Source organism: Syzygium oleosum, unplaced genomic scaffold, assembly GCF_021117445.2.
Source record: "Syzygium oleosum isolate NSW1041296 unplaced genomic scaffold, Sole_v2.1 Sole_v2.42, whole genome shotgun sequence".
Taxonomy (NCBI): domain Eukaryota; kingdom Viridiplantae; phylum Streptophyta; class Magnoliopsida; order Myrtales; family Myrtaceae; genus Syzygium; species Syzygium oleosum.
The window spans coordinates 2,208,114-2,228,712 of record NW_026607526.1 but is presented as its reverse complement, the minus strand read 5'-3'; the positions used below and the strand labels follow the sequence as shown (position 1 = coordinate 2,228,712).

The following is a 20,599-nucleotide window of genomic DNA, read 5'->3' as shown; positions in this document are numbered from 1 at the left end:
GCCCAAAAAGGAAGGAGCAGTATGCGACTCCACGCGTCCGCACTCAAGTCCCATTGGCTTATCTTCTCAACGTGCATCCCCCGGACTTCAAGGTTACAAATCTCCCATTCAAACAAAACAGCCAGCCATCTCTCCTCCTCCACCAAGTAGTCTTTGCCCAATCATCATTCTGATATTGAGTAGCCATCCCAGCCCACCCGGTATATTGCTGGTAAATCTGTCCCCAACTTCTTCTGAAAGACAAAACGAGCGAACAATAAAGAAATTAAAATGCCAAGAAGGTTTCGTGATTTCATGCACAAAGCACTGGCAAATTGAATTATCTAATATCAATTTTTCTTTTGTTATTTTTATGTTGGTTCTGTGCTCCAGTTACCGTTTCTACGTTTTCAATGAAAGAATAAAAAAAATAAAAGCATTGAGAAATTAGAATCAAAAGCTAGTAAAAGATTTCAAAGCACAAACTTGCCTGACCAAGCCCGCAAGGTCGGGCCTTCCAACAGAGAAGTTCCATGCCCGCGAGGTGGAGAGGACACTGCACAGAAATTTGACTGCAGTCAGCGTCTTAGCCAAAAGAGAAAAAGACCGACTGGTGCATCATGGAGTTGTACAGATGTTCAGGTCGAGGAAAGCAAAAGGTAGCAATATTTACCCTTCAGAAAAGCCTCCAACTTTTTATTGAAGATAGACCAAATATCCGTTGTGCAGCAAGATCTTTACTCATAAGTCGGAATCATTATCGAAGAATTTACACAATATTCTGACCATAGCTAGGTGCGAGCAACACAAATGCCGACTATTTGTTCTTCTGCAAAATTGTACCCATCGATTTCGATGGTACGATTTGTTCGATCAGGTAATCTGGTCAATGAAAGGCAGTCGTCTAGAGTGAGCCTTCTAAAGCAAGGCAAATTTTCCAGCCCATCAAGTGTTCGCACATTGCAGTCAGATATTTTCAGACGTTCCAATCGCCTCAAATCTTTAAGACTGACAGTCCATGCCAAGTGACGGTGTTTGAGTTCTAATTCAGATAGACCTCTCACCGTAGAAAATTGTGAATATTGAATCATGCAGCGCTGAAGGCACAATACCGATGAGCAAGAGGGTAGCTCTCCAAGGTCACGCAAGTTTGCTTAGTGCAAAACAAGTTTTCTAAGTTGAAGTTTATTAAAATGTTCAGGTAGCTTGGTGATGTTTGAGAGGCACAACTTCAAGATTTCTAGATTAGCTAGTCTTGTTAACCATTCAATTTCGGGTGGCTCAGAGGAAGAATTCTGCATTGGACCAGTAGGATCAAAGTTATCACTCAAGGACAGCTCTTTCAAGTTTCCCATGAAAGAAAGGTCTGGCACCGTCCACATTTTTTTGGATCCCCAGCGAATAATGCTTAAACTGGATGGAAGTCTTTGCAAATCCCAAAGTTGGTCACATTCACTTAAATCTAGCTGTTGGAGATCAGAGAGCAATGGAAGGGTCCCGGGTAGGCCAGAAATCTTGGTAGATGATAATCTCAAGATTTTCAAAGAGGATAATCCTCTAACATCACAGAGAATCCACCCCTTCAGATTCCAGCATTTTGAAAGATCTATCTCTTCCAGCTTTTCTAGATTTTTTATATCTTTGGGGAATTTTTCTAAGTGAGTATTCTCCATCTTCAGCACTTTCAAATTTTTCAAATGCTTAACGGACCTAGGTAAACTAGCAATCTTGGTGCTGGATAGATCCATGACTTCCAGTGACTCAAGATTCCCAACGGAACCAGGAAGCTCAAGTAAATTCTGACAATTTCCTAGAAGCAGGCTCCGAAGTTTCTTTAAGGACTTAATAGAATCTGGTAGTCCTTCAAAAGTGGCACCATCCTGTCGAAGATGCTCAAGAGATTCCAAGTGACCAATAGAGGGTGATACATGAGCCAAACTTCCACATTGGCAAGCGCTCAGAATCTTAAGTTTCTTCATGGAGGCTGGTTCGAAATCAATCCTTTTAATGGATGTTCCATCAATCAGAAGTTCTTCCAAATCCTTCATACAACACAGTTCTTGCGGCAAGTCGCTGACGATTGTGCAGAAATTAAGATTTAAGGAGACTAAGTTTTTTAGATTACCTATCAATGGACCAACTTGGGATGGTACAGAACAACGTTCCAGGACTAATCTCTCTATGTATATCGAAGCACTGAAGTCTGGAAGAGCATTCAGGTTATGACAGCTACTGAGGTTCAAAACTTTCAATTCCTTTGCCTTCTGCAGGAAAAGAGGACAGAAAAGGCTTAGTTGGTGCTAGCTATTCTAATAATCCCAGGATACATAGACAAAAATGCACTTTACCTTCATGATTTGGCCCCATTCTTGTGAATCTCCAGTGACCTGACTGCGAGATAGATCAAGAATGACCAGTTTCTCCAAATGGAAAATAAATAGTTCACAGATCTGGCTGCACCCTTGCCAATCAAGCCACCTTAAATTTGAAAGAACATTCTGAGAACTCCCTCCAACAGTGGCCGGGTCCAATCTCCGAAACGACAAGCGCCTAGATAACCGAATTGTTAATAAAGATGAAAAAATCAGCTATCACAATTTTCTGATTTCGCAGACAGAGATGGAATAGAAGACTAAAAATATTAACATTAACAAAAACTGTCAAGAACAAGCTTAATAGGAACCTGTTTTGAACTGCACACAAACGTGCAAAAAAAACTGATTTATTCCACTTCCTAGAAAATAGCTAATAAACTAACTGCCTAACAAATCAAACTTGACTGCAAAACAGAAAAGACTAAAATGACAAGAAAAACAGCAGCAGCACTGGGACACAGCTCCAACAAACTCCTCCTTGGATCAGTTGTTGCTGCAAACTCCAATTTTCTCCCTTAACAGCTCAAATCTTTCAACCTGAAGTGGCTTTGTGAACATGTCTGCAAGCTGATCTTCTGATCTACAATAAACCAATTTAACTTCACCACTTTGTTGCACTTCACGCAGAAAGAAGAATTTGATCTTAAAATGCTTGGTTTTGCCATGGAAAACTGGATTCTGTGATATTGCTAAAGCAGCCTGATTGTCCACATAAACTTCAATGCAATCAGTAGAACTCAACCACAGATCCTTCATTATCTTCTTCAGCCACAAAACTTGATTTGCAGCTGCAATAGCTGCTATAAACTCAGCCTCTGCAGTGGACTGAGCTACAATCTCCTGCTTTTTGGAACACCAGGAGAAACAAGCAGAACCATGAGTGAAGCAGTACCCAGATGTACTCTTCATGTCATCTACTGAGCCAGCCCTGTCACTATCAGAAAAACCCTGAAACTTAAACTTCTGGCCTTTCCTAAACTTCACACCAAAGAACAATGTTCCTTTGATGTATCTCAAGACCCTTTTTGCAGCGACCAAATGTAACTGACTAGGACTACTCATGAACCTGGATAAAACACTCACAGCAAATAAAATATATGGTCTAGTTGTTGTGAGATACATGAGACATCCAATTAAGCTTTTATACATTGAAGCATCTACCGCTTCTGTTCCATCATTCTTTTGCAGCTTCTCCTTAGCAGTCATAGGAGTGCTGACACTTCTACAATCTTCCATCTGAAACTTCTTCAAAATTTCCTTCATGTATTTCTTTTGGCAGATGAAAATCTCATGTGAAGTTTATTTGATTTCCAGACCTAGGAAATAAGCCATCTTTCCCAAGTCTGACATCTCAAAAGCTGCAAACAGACCTTGCTTCACCCCTCTATCAGTTCCACATCATTCCCTGTCACCAACAAATCATCTACATAGAGTGACAGAATTACAACGCTGTAATTCACCTTCTTGGCATAAAGAGTGAACTCACTCAAGCTTCTTACAAAGCCAAAATCCTGCAAATATCTGTCTATCTTTCCATACCAAGTTCTTGGAGCCTGCTTCAGTCCATATAGAGCTTTCCTCAATCTGTATACCTTCTCTTCTTGCCCTTTGGCACTGAAGCCTTCAGGTTGTTCAACAAAAAATCTCCTCTTCGAGCTCTCCATTCAGAAATGCAGACTTGACATCTAGCTAAAATATAGGCCACCCTTTCTCTGCTGCAACAGCTAATAGTAGCCTGATTGTATCAAGTCTTGCAACAGGCGCAAAAGTTTCAGAATAATCTACTTCCCATATCTGAGCATAGCCTTTCACAACTAGTCTAGCTTTGTGTTTATTGATAGAACCATCAGGATTAAGTTTTGTTCTGAACACCCACTTAACCCCAATCACATTCTTGTCAGATGGTCTGGCAACAAGCTCCCATGTGTGGTTTTTCTTAATCATTGTCAACTCCTCCTGCATTGCTGCAATCCACTTCTGATCCTCCTTAGCTTCCACAAAGTTAGCTGGTTCAAGCACTGCCACATTGCTTCTTTCATAAACTTCAGCAAGTGACCTTGTGCCTCTTACTGGCATATCATCCATAGTATCTTCCAATCCATTCACAACTTCATCAACCTATACAGTTGTTGCAGGTTGTTGTTCTGCAGATTTCTTCTATCCTGCATTCTTTTCTTCCATCCAATTCCACTCATCTTCCTCTAGAAAAACAACATCTCTACTCACAGTCACCTTCCCTGTCATAAGCTGAAAAATCCTATAAGCCTTTGATTGGAGACTGTATCCAATGAAGACTCTAGGCTCAGCTCTTTGATCCAGTTTGTCCCTCTTGACCTGAGGAACATGTGTATAACACAAACACCCAAAAACTTTTAAATTCTTTACATAAGGTTTAACACCATACCAGGCTTCAAAAGGTGTTGACCTCTCTAAGGCCTTTGTGGGCAATCTGTTCAACAAGAACACTGCAGTACTAGCTGCCTCAGCCCAGAACTTCTTAGGTAACATCTTCTCCTGCATCATACATCTGGCCATTTCCATAATGCTTCTGTTTTTCCTCTCACTGACCCCATTATGTTAAGGTGAATAGGGGGCAGTGAACTGCTGCATAATGCCTGCTTCCTCACAGTTTAACTTAAACTTGTGAGCAGTATACTCAGAACCATTATCAGACTTGAGCATTTGGATTTTCTTCCCACTCTGATTCTCAACTAAGGCTTTGAACTTCACAAACACATCAGCAACTTCAGACTTGGCTTGCAGAAAGTAAATCCAGCTCATCCTAGTCATGTCATCTGTGAAAGTAATGAAATACCTGCTACCATTGAGAGATGACTCAGACATAGGTCCACATAAGTCTATGTGGACTAATTGCAGCTTCTCACATGCTCTCCAGCCTCCTCCTTTGAAAGGAAATCTGGCTTGCTTGCCAAGAAGACAAGTTCTGCACTGTGGAAATTCCTTCTCCAAACTTGGCAAGTCATCTGCCAAGCTATTCCTCTGCATAAACAACATGTTCTTCCAGTGAACATGTCCAAGCCTTTTATGCCATAGCTCTGCATTTTCTTCTTTGCACTTCAAAGCCATTTGTTGCATTTCCTGTGGCTTGAACAGGAAGCACTTGTCCTTTATTGGCATTCTCAACACTTCCTTGCTATTTGCATTATCAATAAGGCATTCCTTTCCTTCAAACTTCACCTTATAGCCCCTCTCAACTAATTGGCCAACACTCAACAGATTCTGGTTAATTTTTGGCACAAAGAGAACATCACTAATCAGCTTCACCTCCTGATTTCCTTCAATAGCCACTGTATCCTTCCCTTGCACTTCGATATACTATCCATTGCCAATTCTGACTTTGGACCTGACTGACCTGTCTAGACTCCTAAACAGCTTCAAATTGCCAGTCATATAACTGGTACAGCCACTATCCACCAGCCATGCATCATTCTCAACAGGAGAACTAGAATAGGAAGCCACAAACAAGCATTCTTCCTCAGTCTCATTCACTGCTATCTGTGCTGCTCCTGCTTGCTAGTGATTGTTCTCTTTGCAGATTGCTTTCATGTGACCCATCTTGTGACATCTTCTGCACTTAGCATCAGGCCTCCTCCAGCATCTAAAGGACTGATGAGTAGTTCCACCACAGTGTTGACAAGGCTTCTTGTTCTTCTTCCATTTGCCAGACCCACTAGAACTTCCTTCTTTCGCTTCAAACTTGGAGTCACCTGCATTTCCTTTGGACTGATTCCATTTCTTCCCTTTGCCTCCATCATTGAACTTCACTTTAGCTTGCAGTGCTCCCTCTATAGGCTCTTCTCTTCTCATCAGTCTTCTTTGCTCCTGTGCCTGCAGGGCACTTAACAATTCTGCAAGCTTTATGTCAGCTAAATCTCTTGTATTTTCCAGAGAAGCTATGGTGGCTTCAAACTTCTCTGGAAGAGACACCAGGATCTTCTGAACCAGCCTTTCATCCTTCAAGTCAGTCCCTAAAACTCTGATCTTTTCAGCTATCTCAATTAGCCTATCAGAGTATTCCTTCACTGACACTGAATCCTTCATCTGCTGTCTCTCAAACTCCCTTAAAAGATTCAGCACCTTCATGCTTCTTATCTTGTCATCTCCCTCGCATTCATCCTTCAAGCAATCCCATATTGTCTTTGCAGAATCACATATCATGATCCTTGTGAAGATAAGGGGTGAGACAACAGCATACAGGTAAGACTTTGCCTTGGCCTTTCTTGTGGTTCTCTCTTTATGGAACTTTATCTGATTCAAGGTTGGATTGTTTGGAAGTGGAGCAATTTCATAATCATTCTCCACAGCCTCCCATAGATCATGACCCTCCAAGAATGCTGTCATCTTGATAGCCCAAGCTTGATAATTTTCCCTAGTAAAGACTGGAGTAGCCATTGCAGAGAATCCGCTTGATCCTGCCTCCATCAGCGTTGTCTTTGCAGGCTCGCTTACCCTCACTTCACAGTCCTTTAAGATCCCACAGAAGCTCTGATACCAATGTTAATAAAGATGAAAAAATCAGCTATCACAGTTTTCTGATTTCGCAGAGAGAGATGGAATAGAAGACTAAAAATATTAACATTAACAAAAATTGTCAAGAACAAGCTTAATAGGAACCTGTTTTGAACTGCACACAAACGTGCAAAAAAAACTGACTTGTTCCACTTCCTAGAAAATAGCTAATAAACTAACTGCCTAACAAATCAAACTTGACTGCAAAACAGAAAAAACTAAAATGACAAGAAAAACAACAGCAGCACTGGAACACAGCTCCAACACGAATACATCCTGAGAACTCCCTCCAACAGTAGCCCGATCCAATCTCAAGAACCTCAAGTGCCCTAGATGGCTAAATCTTGAACATCTAAAACATTCACTTTGTCCCTCATCAAATGTGAGACCAAGGGCTTCCAACTTACTAGGACTCTGCAAATCGAGGGAACTGAATAAGTAGAAAGGGAAATGAAATATAGCCATTCACACTTCATTTTGGAAAAGAAAAATCAAGGAAAGGAAGTATCTTCAAAGATTGTTGATTGTGTCTAAGCTAAAAGATCTTATGCTTGAAAAGTATACCTGCTCTCCATTAAGCGTGGAAAGTGCATCAATGTGATTCCATAACCTACTTCGGTTTCGAGGCTCGAGGGGATCTTGCATCCTAACAGTTTTCATGCTAAACTCTCTTAGTTGATTATGCATCCACATTGTTTTCTCCTATTTTGACCAAACTCATGTCTTGGAGAAATTTGATTCCTCTTGGATCATATTTACATGCACGCCACATGTAAGAGGGAATTCTCTCATCTGTTCCAATGAGAAAACATGCTATATCGAGAAATATCTCTTTCATCTCTTCATGCAAAGAGTCATAGCTTAACTCGATCGCTTTGTGGACTTTATCTTCTGGCTTCCTTCTCAAGCTATCCAAGGTATCTTTCCATGTTTGTCTTTCCCCCTAATTCTTATGCAAGAATGAAGCTGTTACTTCAATAGCAAATGGAATACCTCCAATAATGTCAACAATGACTCTGGATAGAGAATCATACTCATCCTCCTCTTCGCGAGTATACTCACAAAAAGCATGCATGCGGAAAAGTTTAAGAGGTTGACAAGGCCCCATTTCTCCAACCTCATACTTATCAGCCACTCCATTTCCGTAGCCATCAAGAACAGTAATATTTCCAACTGTCATGAGAATCCTGCTTCCTGGGCCAAACCAACTTAGATCCCCAACTAAATGCTTGATTTGGTCAAAATAATGCACATCATCAAGGAGAATGAGAACTTTCATTTCGCTAAATGAACTTTTTATGACATTAGTCAATTGGTCAAGAGTTCCAAGCCTTCTACGTTCTTTCCTCCGGAGGTCTGAGATTAACTGTTCTTGTAGGCCCATGATGAGTCCATCGGATGCACCATTTTCTCGAATATTGGAAAGAAAACTACAACGTTGAAAGAGACGATGGATTTTGTTGTACACAACCTTTGCAACGGTAGTCTTGCCAATCCCTGGCGTGCCGTATATCCCAAGTACACGTACATCTTTGTCATATACTCCGGTTGCCTGCTCATTGACATAGATGACACCAAGCTTTTTCATAACCTCCCGTACGTGAGGTTTCATTCCCACTAAACCGTCAGTCACATCTAAATCATTCTTCTTCAACCACTCTAGAATATCCGAAACAACTTTCTCTATGAGTTCACCGTAACTGCCAAATGTGATGATGAAAATAAGGAATCATGATAAGATTACAAAATAATTAACAACAGTCAACGAAAATTACGAAGGAAATTATCCAGTTAAACCGTACTAAATTGACCAACAAGGACGATGCAGTGGGCAACAAGAAGGGCACGGAAAGCACATTTACCTCATTATCAAAAAAAATCCAGTCCCATCCGATTAATGATTTCAAAAACATTGTGCTTGGCAAAATTTTCATAAAGCTAAAGCTAATAGCATTAAAAGGACAGTAAAAAGATGATTACCTAATGTTTGTAATCCGCAGATCACACCCCTTCATCTCAGTAATCTTTCGAAGAGCCTGTTTCCATTTATCAATGACCACGCGGTCAATTCCACGGCGCTCGTGCTTACGGAAGGACTTCCCAACACATCCACGTCGGTATTTTAATGCAGCAGGGCTAATATCATAGAAAATGGGTACGATCAGTTGAGTGTCCGCTTCATTGCATTCCACCATTTGTGCCAATTCCTTGAGACAACTCTCACTGGATGCATAATCCTTGGAGATAATAGGTATTGATATCTTGGATTGCTTTATGGATTGAAACAATGCATCACGGATATTATCTCCAGGATCAAGATCATCATCGTCTCTAAAGACAATGATCCTTGCACTAATCAAGCTGGCGTAGAGGCAATCTGTAAATCCATTGCGAGTATCAGGACCTTTAAAACTCAAGAACACATCATAATTGGCTCTTGATGAGGTAGAGATGGATGATAAATACGACGATGGCTGTGATGATGACGGAGGCGGGGGCGGCGGTGGCAGCAGTGGCGGCGAAGAGACCAACTACTGTAAAACAAAAGAGGCGAACGACAATTTCCGCATATTAGCGAAAGCTAAAATTGGAAGCATAAGGCCTTGACTAGGATGTTCTGATATGAGACAACAAACTAGCTTTAGGGAAAAAAAAAACCAAAAACAAAAGGAAAGAAAAAGAGTTTGACTCCATTCGATCTAGGCTTATTGATGATGTTCTGAAAAGGATACGAGATGCAGCTGATTTGAGGACCAAATCAAGATCAAGAAAATGTTCCAGTAAATCCTTCATTGCAGTCCAAAGAAATGATGCAGATCAAAGCATATACCAGCTAAATCAACAGTCCTCACACAGACATAACCACCCATCTTGTAAAAAAAATGCACAAACACGGGGAAGCGGAACTAACCTGCTTTCTTTCACACAGGCAACACAAACGAGGCAGCACAAACGAGTTGCGGGCCATCACCTCCCTCTCTTGCTCACTGTTGATGCTACAGGAAGAGATTTTCCCTCCCGGAGTTGGATCTTAGGAGACATCAGATACAAAATTTGATTAAAAGCGAAAGCCTGGGGAAGATGCAAGAGTTGCAAAGTCAATGCCAGTTGAAGATGCAAGAGTTGCAAAGTCAATGCCAGTTGAAGATGCAAGAGTTGAAAAGTCAAGAGATAGGGGATGAAAAAAAAAGGGCTAATTCCCTAAATAATTCTTAAATTTTAGGTCTAATTTTAATTCTTTCCCGAAGTCTTCTTTGTTTAAAAAAATCTCCAAATTTCACTCTAATCTCAAACGTGCCCACGCATCCAAAAATGGCCACCAAAAATAAACTTAAAATGCACCATTAACTATTATTATTTCAATAGGGTTCCTCGGTATTTTTATCTCACTTCAAAACAAATCTTTAATTATTTTACATTTTTCTTCTAAGCTATTACATGGTTCTCTTTCCTACAATTAACATGATAACAAATATTAATCGATCATGTTAAATATTTCGTCCCCTCCACCAAAATTCTAGCTCTATCACTGGGTGCTGTCCATAAGTACTTTATCACCTTCATTAGGTTAATAGTTCCCTTTAGATTTTTCTAAAATTTTTCTATAAATTATGTTTATTCATTTCAAAGATAGAATAATATTGCACCATCTCGGCGAGGTCAGAAGGGGGGAAATCGATATCAAAGACAGACTCAGGAGCCAAAAGTGACTCCGCGGTGTTGTCGTTCACGCAAGGTTTCATTGATTGGGAGGAGACTCCAACCGTACATGTGTTCAAAGCCGACATTCTCGGGTTGAGCAAACAGAAGGATTTTTCAGATCAATGGAACAAGATCCGGGAGAGACAACAGAGTGGCTCTGGAAGACGCACATTTAACTTCTGCTCGTCACGGTGCCGGAGGAGGAGGTACGGAGGGCTGCCTGCGGTCATCCACGGCGTGTTGAACAAGGAAAAAGGCGCTGGTTTCTAAGGGTATTTTCGTCTGCTCACCATTAAATGCTGTGTGTCTTTAGACATTCAAGCTGTGGAAATAGTGCCGGCCATGTTCTATATGATTTTGGATTGATTTGAATTTGGTTGTTTCAAATTTCTAAAGATTAAAAAAATGAGCTAAGCATGCATACCAAGTTACATCTGTTCATTTAAAAGTTGCCGAGCCAATGACTTATTTTTTTGACTTTGTTTTCGTTCTCAGTTATTCCCACCTCCTCCACGACCTTCCTCCATAGTAATGAAAATGCAATAATGCAACAATTTTCTTTCTCAAATTTCACTTCCATTCAGTCTCATTCTAATTCACCAAACATTGGCAAGAAAGACATTCATGATCCTAATTTCACTCAGCTGCTTTTACTCCCGATAACCAAACAAGCCCTTCAATGATATGAAACTCTCCGCATCAAGTATGGATTTTGAAATGGTATATAAGCTGATACCATATTTGTCAAAGAAATCCAAAATTTGTGTATTTCTACTATAATTCGAAAGCTTGGGAGGAACTTCAAGGACCAAATTTTTCATTATATTAGTCATATTCTATGGTCTCTCTCTCTCTCTCTCTCTCTCTCTCTCTCTCTCTCTCTCTCTCTCTCTGCCCACTGGCCAGTGAAACCATTACCCGAAAGTTCCATCTCCACGTGGTATTACATAAACCATTGACCTAAAACGCCAGTTCCACCGTGTGCCCCTAGGCTGCTACATAATACTGAAGCTTCTTCCCTAATAACAGGCGAGAAGCTGCTGATGATGACATGTTTACTCTTGTCCCCCCAGCACAAACCAAAGAGATCTTCCAGTCACCGACTTTCATTCAGATTTCATCTGTTCTGAATTCACTGTAGCCACAAGCCAAGTTAACCCGGCAAGCTCTTTCCTTTCATTTAATACCTTTCCCTCACAGGCTCAACTCACGCTTCCCGCTCTGAACCTGGACACTAGAATTCCCTGCTCTCCATTCATACTCCCCGCTCACATTTACTCACGGAGTCAAATTACAAAATATTTTGCCAAAACCAGCGAGCACTCAGAAATAATTGGATTGGGATAAGCCATATCAGGTTAAAATTGAGAAGTTGACCTAGGATCAACAGAATTGTGCACCGATGTCCCATACCAACGCAAAAGGCTCAAGCTGAACAAAAGTTACCTAAAACAACCTATTTGTGATCCTAAACCAAGATGAGGTAAGATGCCATAATCAATAACCACTTACAATGATTACTAGATCCTTTCTAACCAGCTCGCCCTCTCTGCCATCCGTGTTTTGAGATAAATGTCGCTCTTGGTACTTATTGTGAGGATGCTTTCATTTGAGTAGACGGCCATCCATGTCATCTGGGGTGTGTCTTACGCATTACATCAGCAAGAAAACAATTGAAATGTTCCCAATACAAATGTGAGTCCCAGGACAATGGAACTGATAATTTCGAGTTCTCCAACTGAAATAAACTAGTGCATCCTGGGCTAGTTTAAAGACTAACATCCGTATAGTGTTGCCTCTCAGATTAATCTGAACCCAAGAAACAACATCATTCCATGAAGAAGAGTCTGTATGAAACATACAAGGCTCATAAGTCTTTTCTCCATGGGTGATGAGTAAAAGATCATTGGAAAATAGGTGCCTTTCTTAACTACCCACTGAACTTGAGCAAAAGAGGTGCACTTCTTACAGTCAAATGAATTGTAAATTTGGGTACCATAGACACCTGTTTATTATGATAAAACTCTGGAGAAAATCATTTGGTATTATTACCTGGCCCAAGCATGTCTTTCACTAAATGCAATAATTGTATCTACATCTCCTGCATGACATGCCAGACAACCAGCTGTATGGGGGGTTCGTTCACATGTGAGAGCTACCAACTTTGCCCCTAATTGTGCTTATATATACCATCTAACAATCGGAGATGCCTTTGAGACAAGAAAATTCCTTGCAGTGCCTCCAGATCATCCCCAATTTACAGGAAACGATAAGTCGCCAGTTGATGAGAGAGACTGGACAGAAAGATGGATTGGTGAGGGTGAGAGGAATATGAAGGATCTGACGAACTGTGAGGTCAGTGCAAGGGTGCTTGCTTATGGCACTTGGTTCCACTTTTGATAGATGAAGGACTCAAAAAACTTTTGGTGCCCAATTTCAAATTGCAGCTCCAGCAATTTTTGGTGCTAGTTTGCCAACTTAATTTCACAGTGGACTTCAATGATGTCGCCCTCAACAGCTGCATGGTTCTGATTCTGTCCGAAGAGCCGTGTAAATCACTGAATGTCCAGTCCAGGCGCACAGGACATCAACTATCTATTATAGATTCCATCAGGACCCTATCATTAACATGCAGCACTTCCAAGGAGGTTAACGCCAAAGTCCTTCAATATTAGGGATCATCTTGCATCTTTGGACTACTAGGACATTCAACATCTTCAAGTTTGATATATCGGGCAATCCACCAAGTGAATCACAGTCTGACAATATCAAACTTCGTAATTCTGTTAATTGGCCAAGCCCATTGAGATTACGTATTTCACAGTGCATTATATTCAAGATTTCCAGAGCAATTAGTCCTTGAAGCCCCTTAATCTCTTCTACCGCAGATTGGATGAGATTTAGCTCTGATAGTTTGCTCAGATGGTGAACTGCTGGCAATTGTCTCAAAGACGAACAACATCGAATAGATAAAATGGACAATGACGAGGGAAGTTCCAGCACATATTCAAGATTCACACCAGATAGAACTAGCTTCTTAAGATGTATACATGAGAGGGAACCATGCCCAAGTTGCAGTTTACTGATTCGAGAATGAGACAACTCTAACATCTTCATTTTTTGAAGTGCTATGGGCACAACTAAGAGATCTCTTGAACTGGATATTGGCGTCATCTGTGTTGAGGGACATATGAGCTCCTTAGGATCTTTATCACCCAGGCATATCTCTTCCAACTTCAATAAATCCTTAAGATCTGGCAAGGTCTTCATCCTTTCAGAACTTACACGTAGACAAGTTAAACTGGAGGGAAGCTCTGGCACAGCTTGAATCTCATTGCACCGAAGTAAATCAAGAGTCTGAAGACAAGAAAGACTTCCGATTTCCGAAGGAATGCCAGAAATACTGGAATGTCCCAATCTCAGTATCCTCAGACGATTTAGATACTTAATAGCAGTTGGAATGGCTCCCTTCAAACTCCTACAATGGGAAGCATGTAATTCTTCAAGGTTGACCAAATTTCCAATTTCTCTAGGCAATTCTCTAATGAAGCAAGAATCCATTTTTAACACTTTTAAATGCCCCAAGCGAATAATTGAATTGGGCAATTCAGATATGCCTGTCCCTGTTATATCCAACTCCTCTAATGAGTTTCCCAAATTGCAAATTGAATCCGGAAGTCTTCCTATCCAACGACAATCCTTTAGAGACAGGATCCGAAGTTTCACCAGCTTTTCAACTGAGGCAGGGATTCGAGTAATTTTTGCATTTTCCAGTGAGAGTACTGAAAGAGCTGTCAAGCCACGAACTGAATCAGGCAGGTGACTTAACTGGAGACAGTTGGAGGCACTAAAAATCTCAAGTTTCTCCATGTAACCCATTGACACGGGAATTTCTTGTACCGAAGTCCCATCGATAAGGAGCTCCTTAAGAGCTTTCATGTGACCCAGTTCAATTGGCAGCATGTTGAGTTCATCGCAGAACCTCAAATTTAAGGTAGTTAAGCATTTTAGATGACGGATGGAAGGATCTAACTTCATTAGTCGAGAACATCGTTCGAGAATCAATATCTCCAAGTCTGGGAAAGAGGACAAGTCAGGGCTTATCAATAGGTCAGCACAACCAGTAAGATTCAAGACTTTCAACAGTGGCATCTGCAAAAATAACACAGAAACATTAATTCGTACACTGAACAAATCTTTAGAGGAAATAAAGACTAAGGCTTTGCTTGTTTTGAAGAAAAACAATGTTTGAAAATATGTTTTCCAATCTTACAATCCTGGCATAGTTTAGGAAGATTTCTGATGGAAAATGTTTTCATAGTCAAAGAAGATGCTTATTCAGATTCTAAAGAATGACTTACCCTTTCGACACACAGAAAATCATTCCCCTTACTCACTCAACCTAAGATTTCCACCACCACCACCATCATCCACAAACCCTCTAATTGTTGTTGGCAGGCAACCAATTATTTCCTTAAGTATTTCAAGAGTAATATTCAGTTCTGCACGTGCCATATGCCGGAAAGTGTCATATCTTAAATAAGTCTTCATAAAAATCTTTCTGGTGAAAACTTACTCATCAGGGAAACAGTTTAATGAAATAAACAAAGCTTAATCTACCTTGATTTCTCTCCAACCTCCCCAGTCTTCAGTGACTTTGCTCCATGAAAGATCAAGAATGACTAATTTCCGGACATGAAAATTAGTAGCTTCAAAATCTCTGGTGCATCCTTGCCATTGAAGCCACTTTAAATTTAGAAAAACATTGGCAAAATCACCAACGACTTTTGCACAATCCAAGATAAGAAACCTTATGTTTGGCATGCTCTTAAAATCTCCCGCGACAAAGTTGAGGTGGTCTGTCCCCTATAATGGAAAAAGTATTAAGTGGAGAAAAAAAGAGAAAGAGCTAGATAAGTCAACGTTAAAGAAAAAGGGCAGTTTCTCAACACTCCAAGGCTCGAGAACAGGGTAAGGCACGCAATCCGCTATAGAATTACACCAGATACTGTACCTCCATCTTCTTCTTTTTCCGGGCCAATTCCAAATTGCATAACCTGCCTCGCGTTCCTGGATCTAGATCATCCTCTTTACGTATGATTTGTTGGGCAAACTCCCTTAACAGCCTGTGCATCCCTAGTTCATTATTTTTTCCAATTTTTACCAGGGACATGACACGGAGTGCATCAATTCCATCGGAGAGGGGAAAATTGGGATTATGCCACATAAATGAAGCAATTCGATAATCCACGTTAGCGGGGAGGCATGCAATATCAAGAAATATCTCTCTTTGCTCTTTCCTCAATTCTTCATAACTAACCATCAAAATCTTTTTAATATCCAGGCCAAATTTCAAAATTAGCTTCCCAAGTGCAGCCCGTTCTTCTACTCCTTTTCCATACCAGAGTGAACCAATTACTTCAACAAGTAATGGGATCCCATTTGCAGAGTTGATTATACCTTTTGCAATTTTACCAAAATATGGATTTGGAAAATTTCTTTGCAGTGCATGCTTTGTGAAAAGCTCAAGAGCTTGATCATTATTCATCACGTTGATACTGAAAACATGAGCCAACCCTCGAGATATGGACTCTGGAAGAACAGATTTGATACTACTGGTGACAATTATCCTAGATCCATAACCAAACCAATCAAGCTTCTCTCCAACAATTTCGTGGAGATGCGACCGTACCTCCACATCATCAAGAACAATTAGGACTTTCATATTCCGTAATATTCCTTTAAAAAAGTCGATTCCCTTCGCAACTTGATCAACCTCGTATTCGCGGTTTAGGATATCAGACATCAACTTGCTTTGCAAAAGCCGAACACCTCCAAGTTGTTTCACTGTTGCCCCAATATCTGCAAGGAAACTACAACTGTCGAAACAAGAGGAAATTTGCTCATAAATGAGCTTGGCAAGAGTCGTCTTGCCGACCCCAGCCTTCCCCAAGATTCCAACTATTCGTACATCACTGACTTCTAAATCAAGTAAGTCCATCATGTCCTCCACTTGTTTGTCAATTCCCACTAGTTCTTTTGCTTCATCTTTCTTTAGAACCTCCTACAAGAGCAAATAAATCGTAAACAAGAAAGCTGCTGCGGGAAATGAAAAGGTGTAACAATTGGATTTAATTTTCCTTTTATTTCTTGCTGCACTTCAGAAACAACACAGAAAACTCACCAATCATATCCAAGTAACTGATCCCACCTATGTTGATACAAACAACACTTCAACTGTTCAACAAGTTAGGATATAGCATTAATTGGAAGGTAATCAACCTTCGGATGATTATACTCCATTTGCAATAATGTCCCAATCTCTCTAGAGATACAAAATTCATAAAAAACGATGGCTGATTACTTCCACAACTGGACCTCTAAGGTGAGGTTGTTTGCCATGCCATGCACACTACTATATATAAGACTAGCATGTAGAGTCTTACATCTCATACTTAAGGTGAACTCTAGGAAGGAAATATATTCAAGCAGTTTCTGTTATCAACTACTGATAAGTAGAAATGAGAGTCACACATGAGTTTATTCACATGCACACGGTTTACCTTCAGCTTGACCGTGATTGCTTCAACGAGTTTTCTCATGTCGTCAATCGAGCTGCCACAGAAGTAAACCGTTTCAGTTAGAAAAGAAAGGGCACGAGTTTAACAGTAGGGCTGATACTATATGACAAAGCAATAACCACTCCTATTGAACTGCGGAACAACTATTTGAAGTTTATTTCTACTTAAAGCGCAACATCCAAAAACGAAGTGATCAGTTGTTTCTATATGGAGTTTTTTTTTTTTTTTGGTAAGGTAAAGTTTCTATTTGGAGTTTAGCATTGCTATCCTAGAAAACGATCTATGAGTTGCAAACCCTCCTGTAACAAAGTCTGGGCCTTTTACCTGCCAGATCGCGTTTCCCATCCAGGTAATGAACCGACCTCTGTAAGAGCATCTTCCCACGCTTTTACTTCCTCGGACCCATATATATTTTCGAGCTTGCGCATCATTAGGTCATCGCGGTACAGAGGGGTTTCAAGCCTAACATCACGAGGTTCCACGTCGCAGAATATGGGGATGATCGTTTTCCCACCACCCGATTTGGCCTTGCTTTCCACCATTGCCGCAAGGTCCCGGAGACAGCACGGGCTGCAAGCGTAGTATTGGGAGAAGATGGGTATGCAGATCTTGGCCCCGTCGATCGCTCTCAGAATCTCCTTGCCAATTTCTTCACCGTTTCGAGATTCATCGTCGTCTCCGAAGACGCGGATCCCGGCATCAACCAAGCTCCGGTGCAAGAATTCGCCGGGAGAATAGCCAGTGTAGATCCTTCTGAAACTCAGGAACACATCGTAGCAGTACGTATACGAGGCGGCGTCTCCGCCCATCGCTGCTGCTGCATCTGCTGAGTACTCCTCCGCCTTCTTCATTGCAAGGATCAGAACGAGGAGGATGGCAAGCGCTCTGGGATTTGCCCTGATCGCCTCTTGTTTGGCAAAGTCAAATCTTTTGAGATATTTCCCTTTGTGATCGAGGTTGTAATCGAGTCCTCGATCTATACGTATAGATAGTCTCGCTCTCTCTCTCCTCTCTCATTTGTTCAAGTTGGTCCGTGGCCCCCCGATGACATCCATGTGACGTCCGACGTGGAAATAAGCTCTCAAAAAAGTATCATAGAACAAAACTTATTGCTTCTATCAAAATAAAAAAACAGGGAATCCGGAGAAATAGAAAGGAATAGGACAAGGGTGCGAATCACAACATTTCTTGTCCCCGACCCTATTTTGGCTAGAAATAGAACAATCCATTTCCCTTTTCCAGACTTTCTAACAAAAACTAGGGTTTGATAACGACACAAAAATTTTGTTCCCAGAATAAAAATTCTTATTCTTAAATTTCTGTTTCCGGTGGCCGGCCGGTAAGTGGCAACAATGGGCGGGCAGCGAGCGGTGGCGGACAGGATGCGAGTGGCGGACGGGCTGCGGGTGGCGACCGACGAGCAGGCGTCAGCAGACGGTCGGCGGGCGACAAGCGGTGGCGAATGCCCACCTGCCGACGGGCTGGCAACAAGCGGCGGCGGACGGGCACTAGTAGATGGTCGAGAGTGGCGTCGGACAGCCAGGAGCGATGGCAAACGGGTGGCAGACGGCCGACGAGCGGCGTCGGGGGCACAGCGGCGGACAAAAGACCGGCGAGTGGCGACGGCGGATGGCCCGTAGGCGGGTGACAGCGAATGGCCGGGAGCGGCGACGGAAGGGCGGCGAACGGTTAGCAAGCGGGCGGCCGACGGTGGTGGACGAGCAGCGGCAACGGGGGACAGCCGGCAAGCAGCAACGGACGGCGGCGGCGGGTGGGCAATGGCAAGTGGGTGGCAAGAGTGAGCAATAAGAGAGAGTTATTATTTCTATTTATGATCCAAATCTATTTCTGGGTCAAAATTTGTTTCAAAAATAAACAAAAATGAAATTATTTTACCAAACAGATTTCTATTCCAAACTAGTTCAGGGGAACAAAAAAATAAAAAAATAAAAAAATAGAACGATTATCATTTGCGCCTCAAGTGAAATAGAGAGAGGGAGGAACACGTAGGTGGGACACCTGGAAGCTATAGTCGCGGCCTCAGCAGTGCCATCCCTAGCGCTGTCACAGTCGCCTTCGCCCGTCGCAAGCACACACACTCTCTATCTCTTTGCTGTACTCGAATCTAGCACTACATGGATCATGTCGAATCTCTCTCTCTTTCTGAAATAAGATAATTCGTTCTTACTCACTCAGAACACTCACAGTGATATTCGACATCTATCAAAATCCTCTTTTATCTCCCAAAATCTATGAATGTATAATAAACACGAAATGAGGGACGGTAGCATTGACACAAGATTTTACAAGTTTGGAAGAGCTTTTTTTTTTCTATACTCTTAGCTTTCGTTGACTAAATGGAAGAGTTCAGATTGGCAACATCATTCAACAGTAAATCTCTTCCGTTGGCGACGCGTTCTAAAATAGAGTTTGTAGGAAAAACTTAATCTTTGGTTGTGTCTTGAGTTGCCCCACCATAAAACACTCCAAAATTTCTTGATCCATAGCCTTCTTTTAGGAAAAATGACACAAATGGTCCATAAACTTTAACCCAATATGCAATGTCATCTCTAAATTTTTAAATTGTTCAATGCGGTCCCTAACTTTTGGTAAATGTTCAATCTAATCCATAAATTATACGAAAACATCCAATTTTATCCTTCTATTAATTCAAGTTAACGGAATTTGTTCATTTGGTTTCCAATCCGGCAAGTTCAAACGGTGCGCAAAAAAATAAAGTTACACATGAATTATCAACATAAGATATTCAACTCAAATCAAGATTTAATAATCTACGTCATCAAATTGAACAAATTAAAAAGATCATTATATTATAATTTAAGTTGATTATCTTACGTGAATAATCACATATGATTTTCTTTTTTTTTATAGTTCAAACATACCGAATTAGAAGCTAAATCAGTAAATTCCGTAAATTTGAATTAATGGAAGGATAAAATTATATGTTTTCATAAAATTTAGAGATTAGATTGAACATTTATAAAAAAAAATTTGGGATCACATTAAACAAATTAAAAGTTAAAAAATGATATTGCACATTAGGCCAAAGTTAAAGGACCACATTGAACAAATTAAAAATTTAGGGATGGCACTGCACCTTGGGCCAAAGCTAATTGATCATTTATGTCATTTTCCTCACTTTTTACACTGAATTTTCCTATTCAATTCAAGGGCCAAATTTGGCTATCTTCAATTGCATTCGAACATAAAGAAATTGCCAAAATCTTGTGGGCAACGTGTTCAGGAAAATGCTCAGAGAATGCATCATAACTTTCCAGCTTCTCCAATGGACTCCATTTATGCCTTCTGCAGAGGACCACCAGTAATTCGCAATCTTCTTTTCCATCATTCCATAGACAGATATTGGTATTTTGTAACAAAACACAGCTTAACTTGGGATGGCGCTCCTAA

The 20,599-nt window shown here is 40.9% G+C and overlaps 2 protein-coding genes and 1 pseudogene across 2 annotated transcripts; all 3 read right to left on the bottom strand.

The window, feature by feature from the left end:
- Positions 1-391: 391 nt before the first annotated feature.
- LOC115694139 (uncharacterized) lies at positions 392-9,852 on the bottom strand (annotated as a pseudogene).
- A 3,383-nt stretch (positions 9,853-13,235) lies between these two features.
- Positions 13,236-17,348, bottom strand: LOC115694140 (disease resistance protein RPV1-like). The gene is made up of 4 exons (XM_030621263.2): positions 17,150-17,348; positions 15,601-16,650; positions 15,207-15,452; positions 13,236-14,738 (listed from the first exon to the last, which is right to left on the bottom strand). Exons 1-4 carry the CDS (start codon positions 17,186-17,188, stop codon positions 13,236-13,238), a joined length of 2,838 nt encoding a protein of 945 aa, XP_030477123.1. The 5' UTR covers positions 17,189-17,348.
- Positions 17,349-17,487: 139 nt separating this feature from the next.
- LOC130136130 (disease resistance protein L6-like) lies at positions 17,488-18,018 on the bottom strand. Its single transcript, XM_056306206.1, has one exon. The coding sequence runs from the start codon at positions 18,016-18,018 to the stop codon at positions 17,488-17,490; it is 531 nt and encodes a 176-aa protein (XP_056162181.1).
- Between the last annotated feature and the right edge of the window lie 2,581 nt (positions 18,019-20,599).

What these genes read in the sequence shown, in the direction of transcription:
- LOC115694140 (XM_030621263.2), bottom strand. Translation starts at nt 17,188, where the DNA reads ATGAGAAAACTCGTTGAAGCAATCACGGTCAAGCTGAAG. An exon ending in CAATCACGGTCAAGCTGAAG is followed by an intron (nt 16,651 to 17,149) that starts GTAAACCGTGTG and finishes TTGCTCTTGTAG; the next exon opens with GAGGTTCTAAAGAAAGATGA. An exon ending in GGAAAAAGAAGAAGATGGAG is followed by an intron (nt 15,453 to 15,600) that starts GTACAGTATCTG and finishes TTTCCATTATAG; the next exon opens with GGGACAGACCACCTCAACTT.
- LOC130136130 (XM_056306206.1), bottom strand. Translation starts at nt 18,018, where the DNA reads ATGAAGAAGGCGGAGGAGTACTCAGCAGATGCAGCAGCAGCGATGGGC.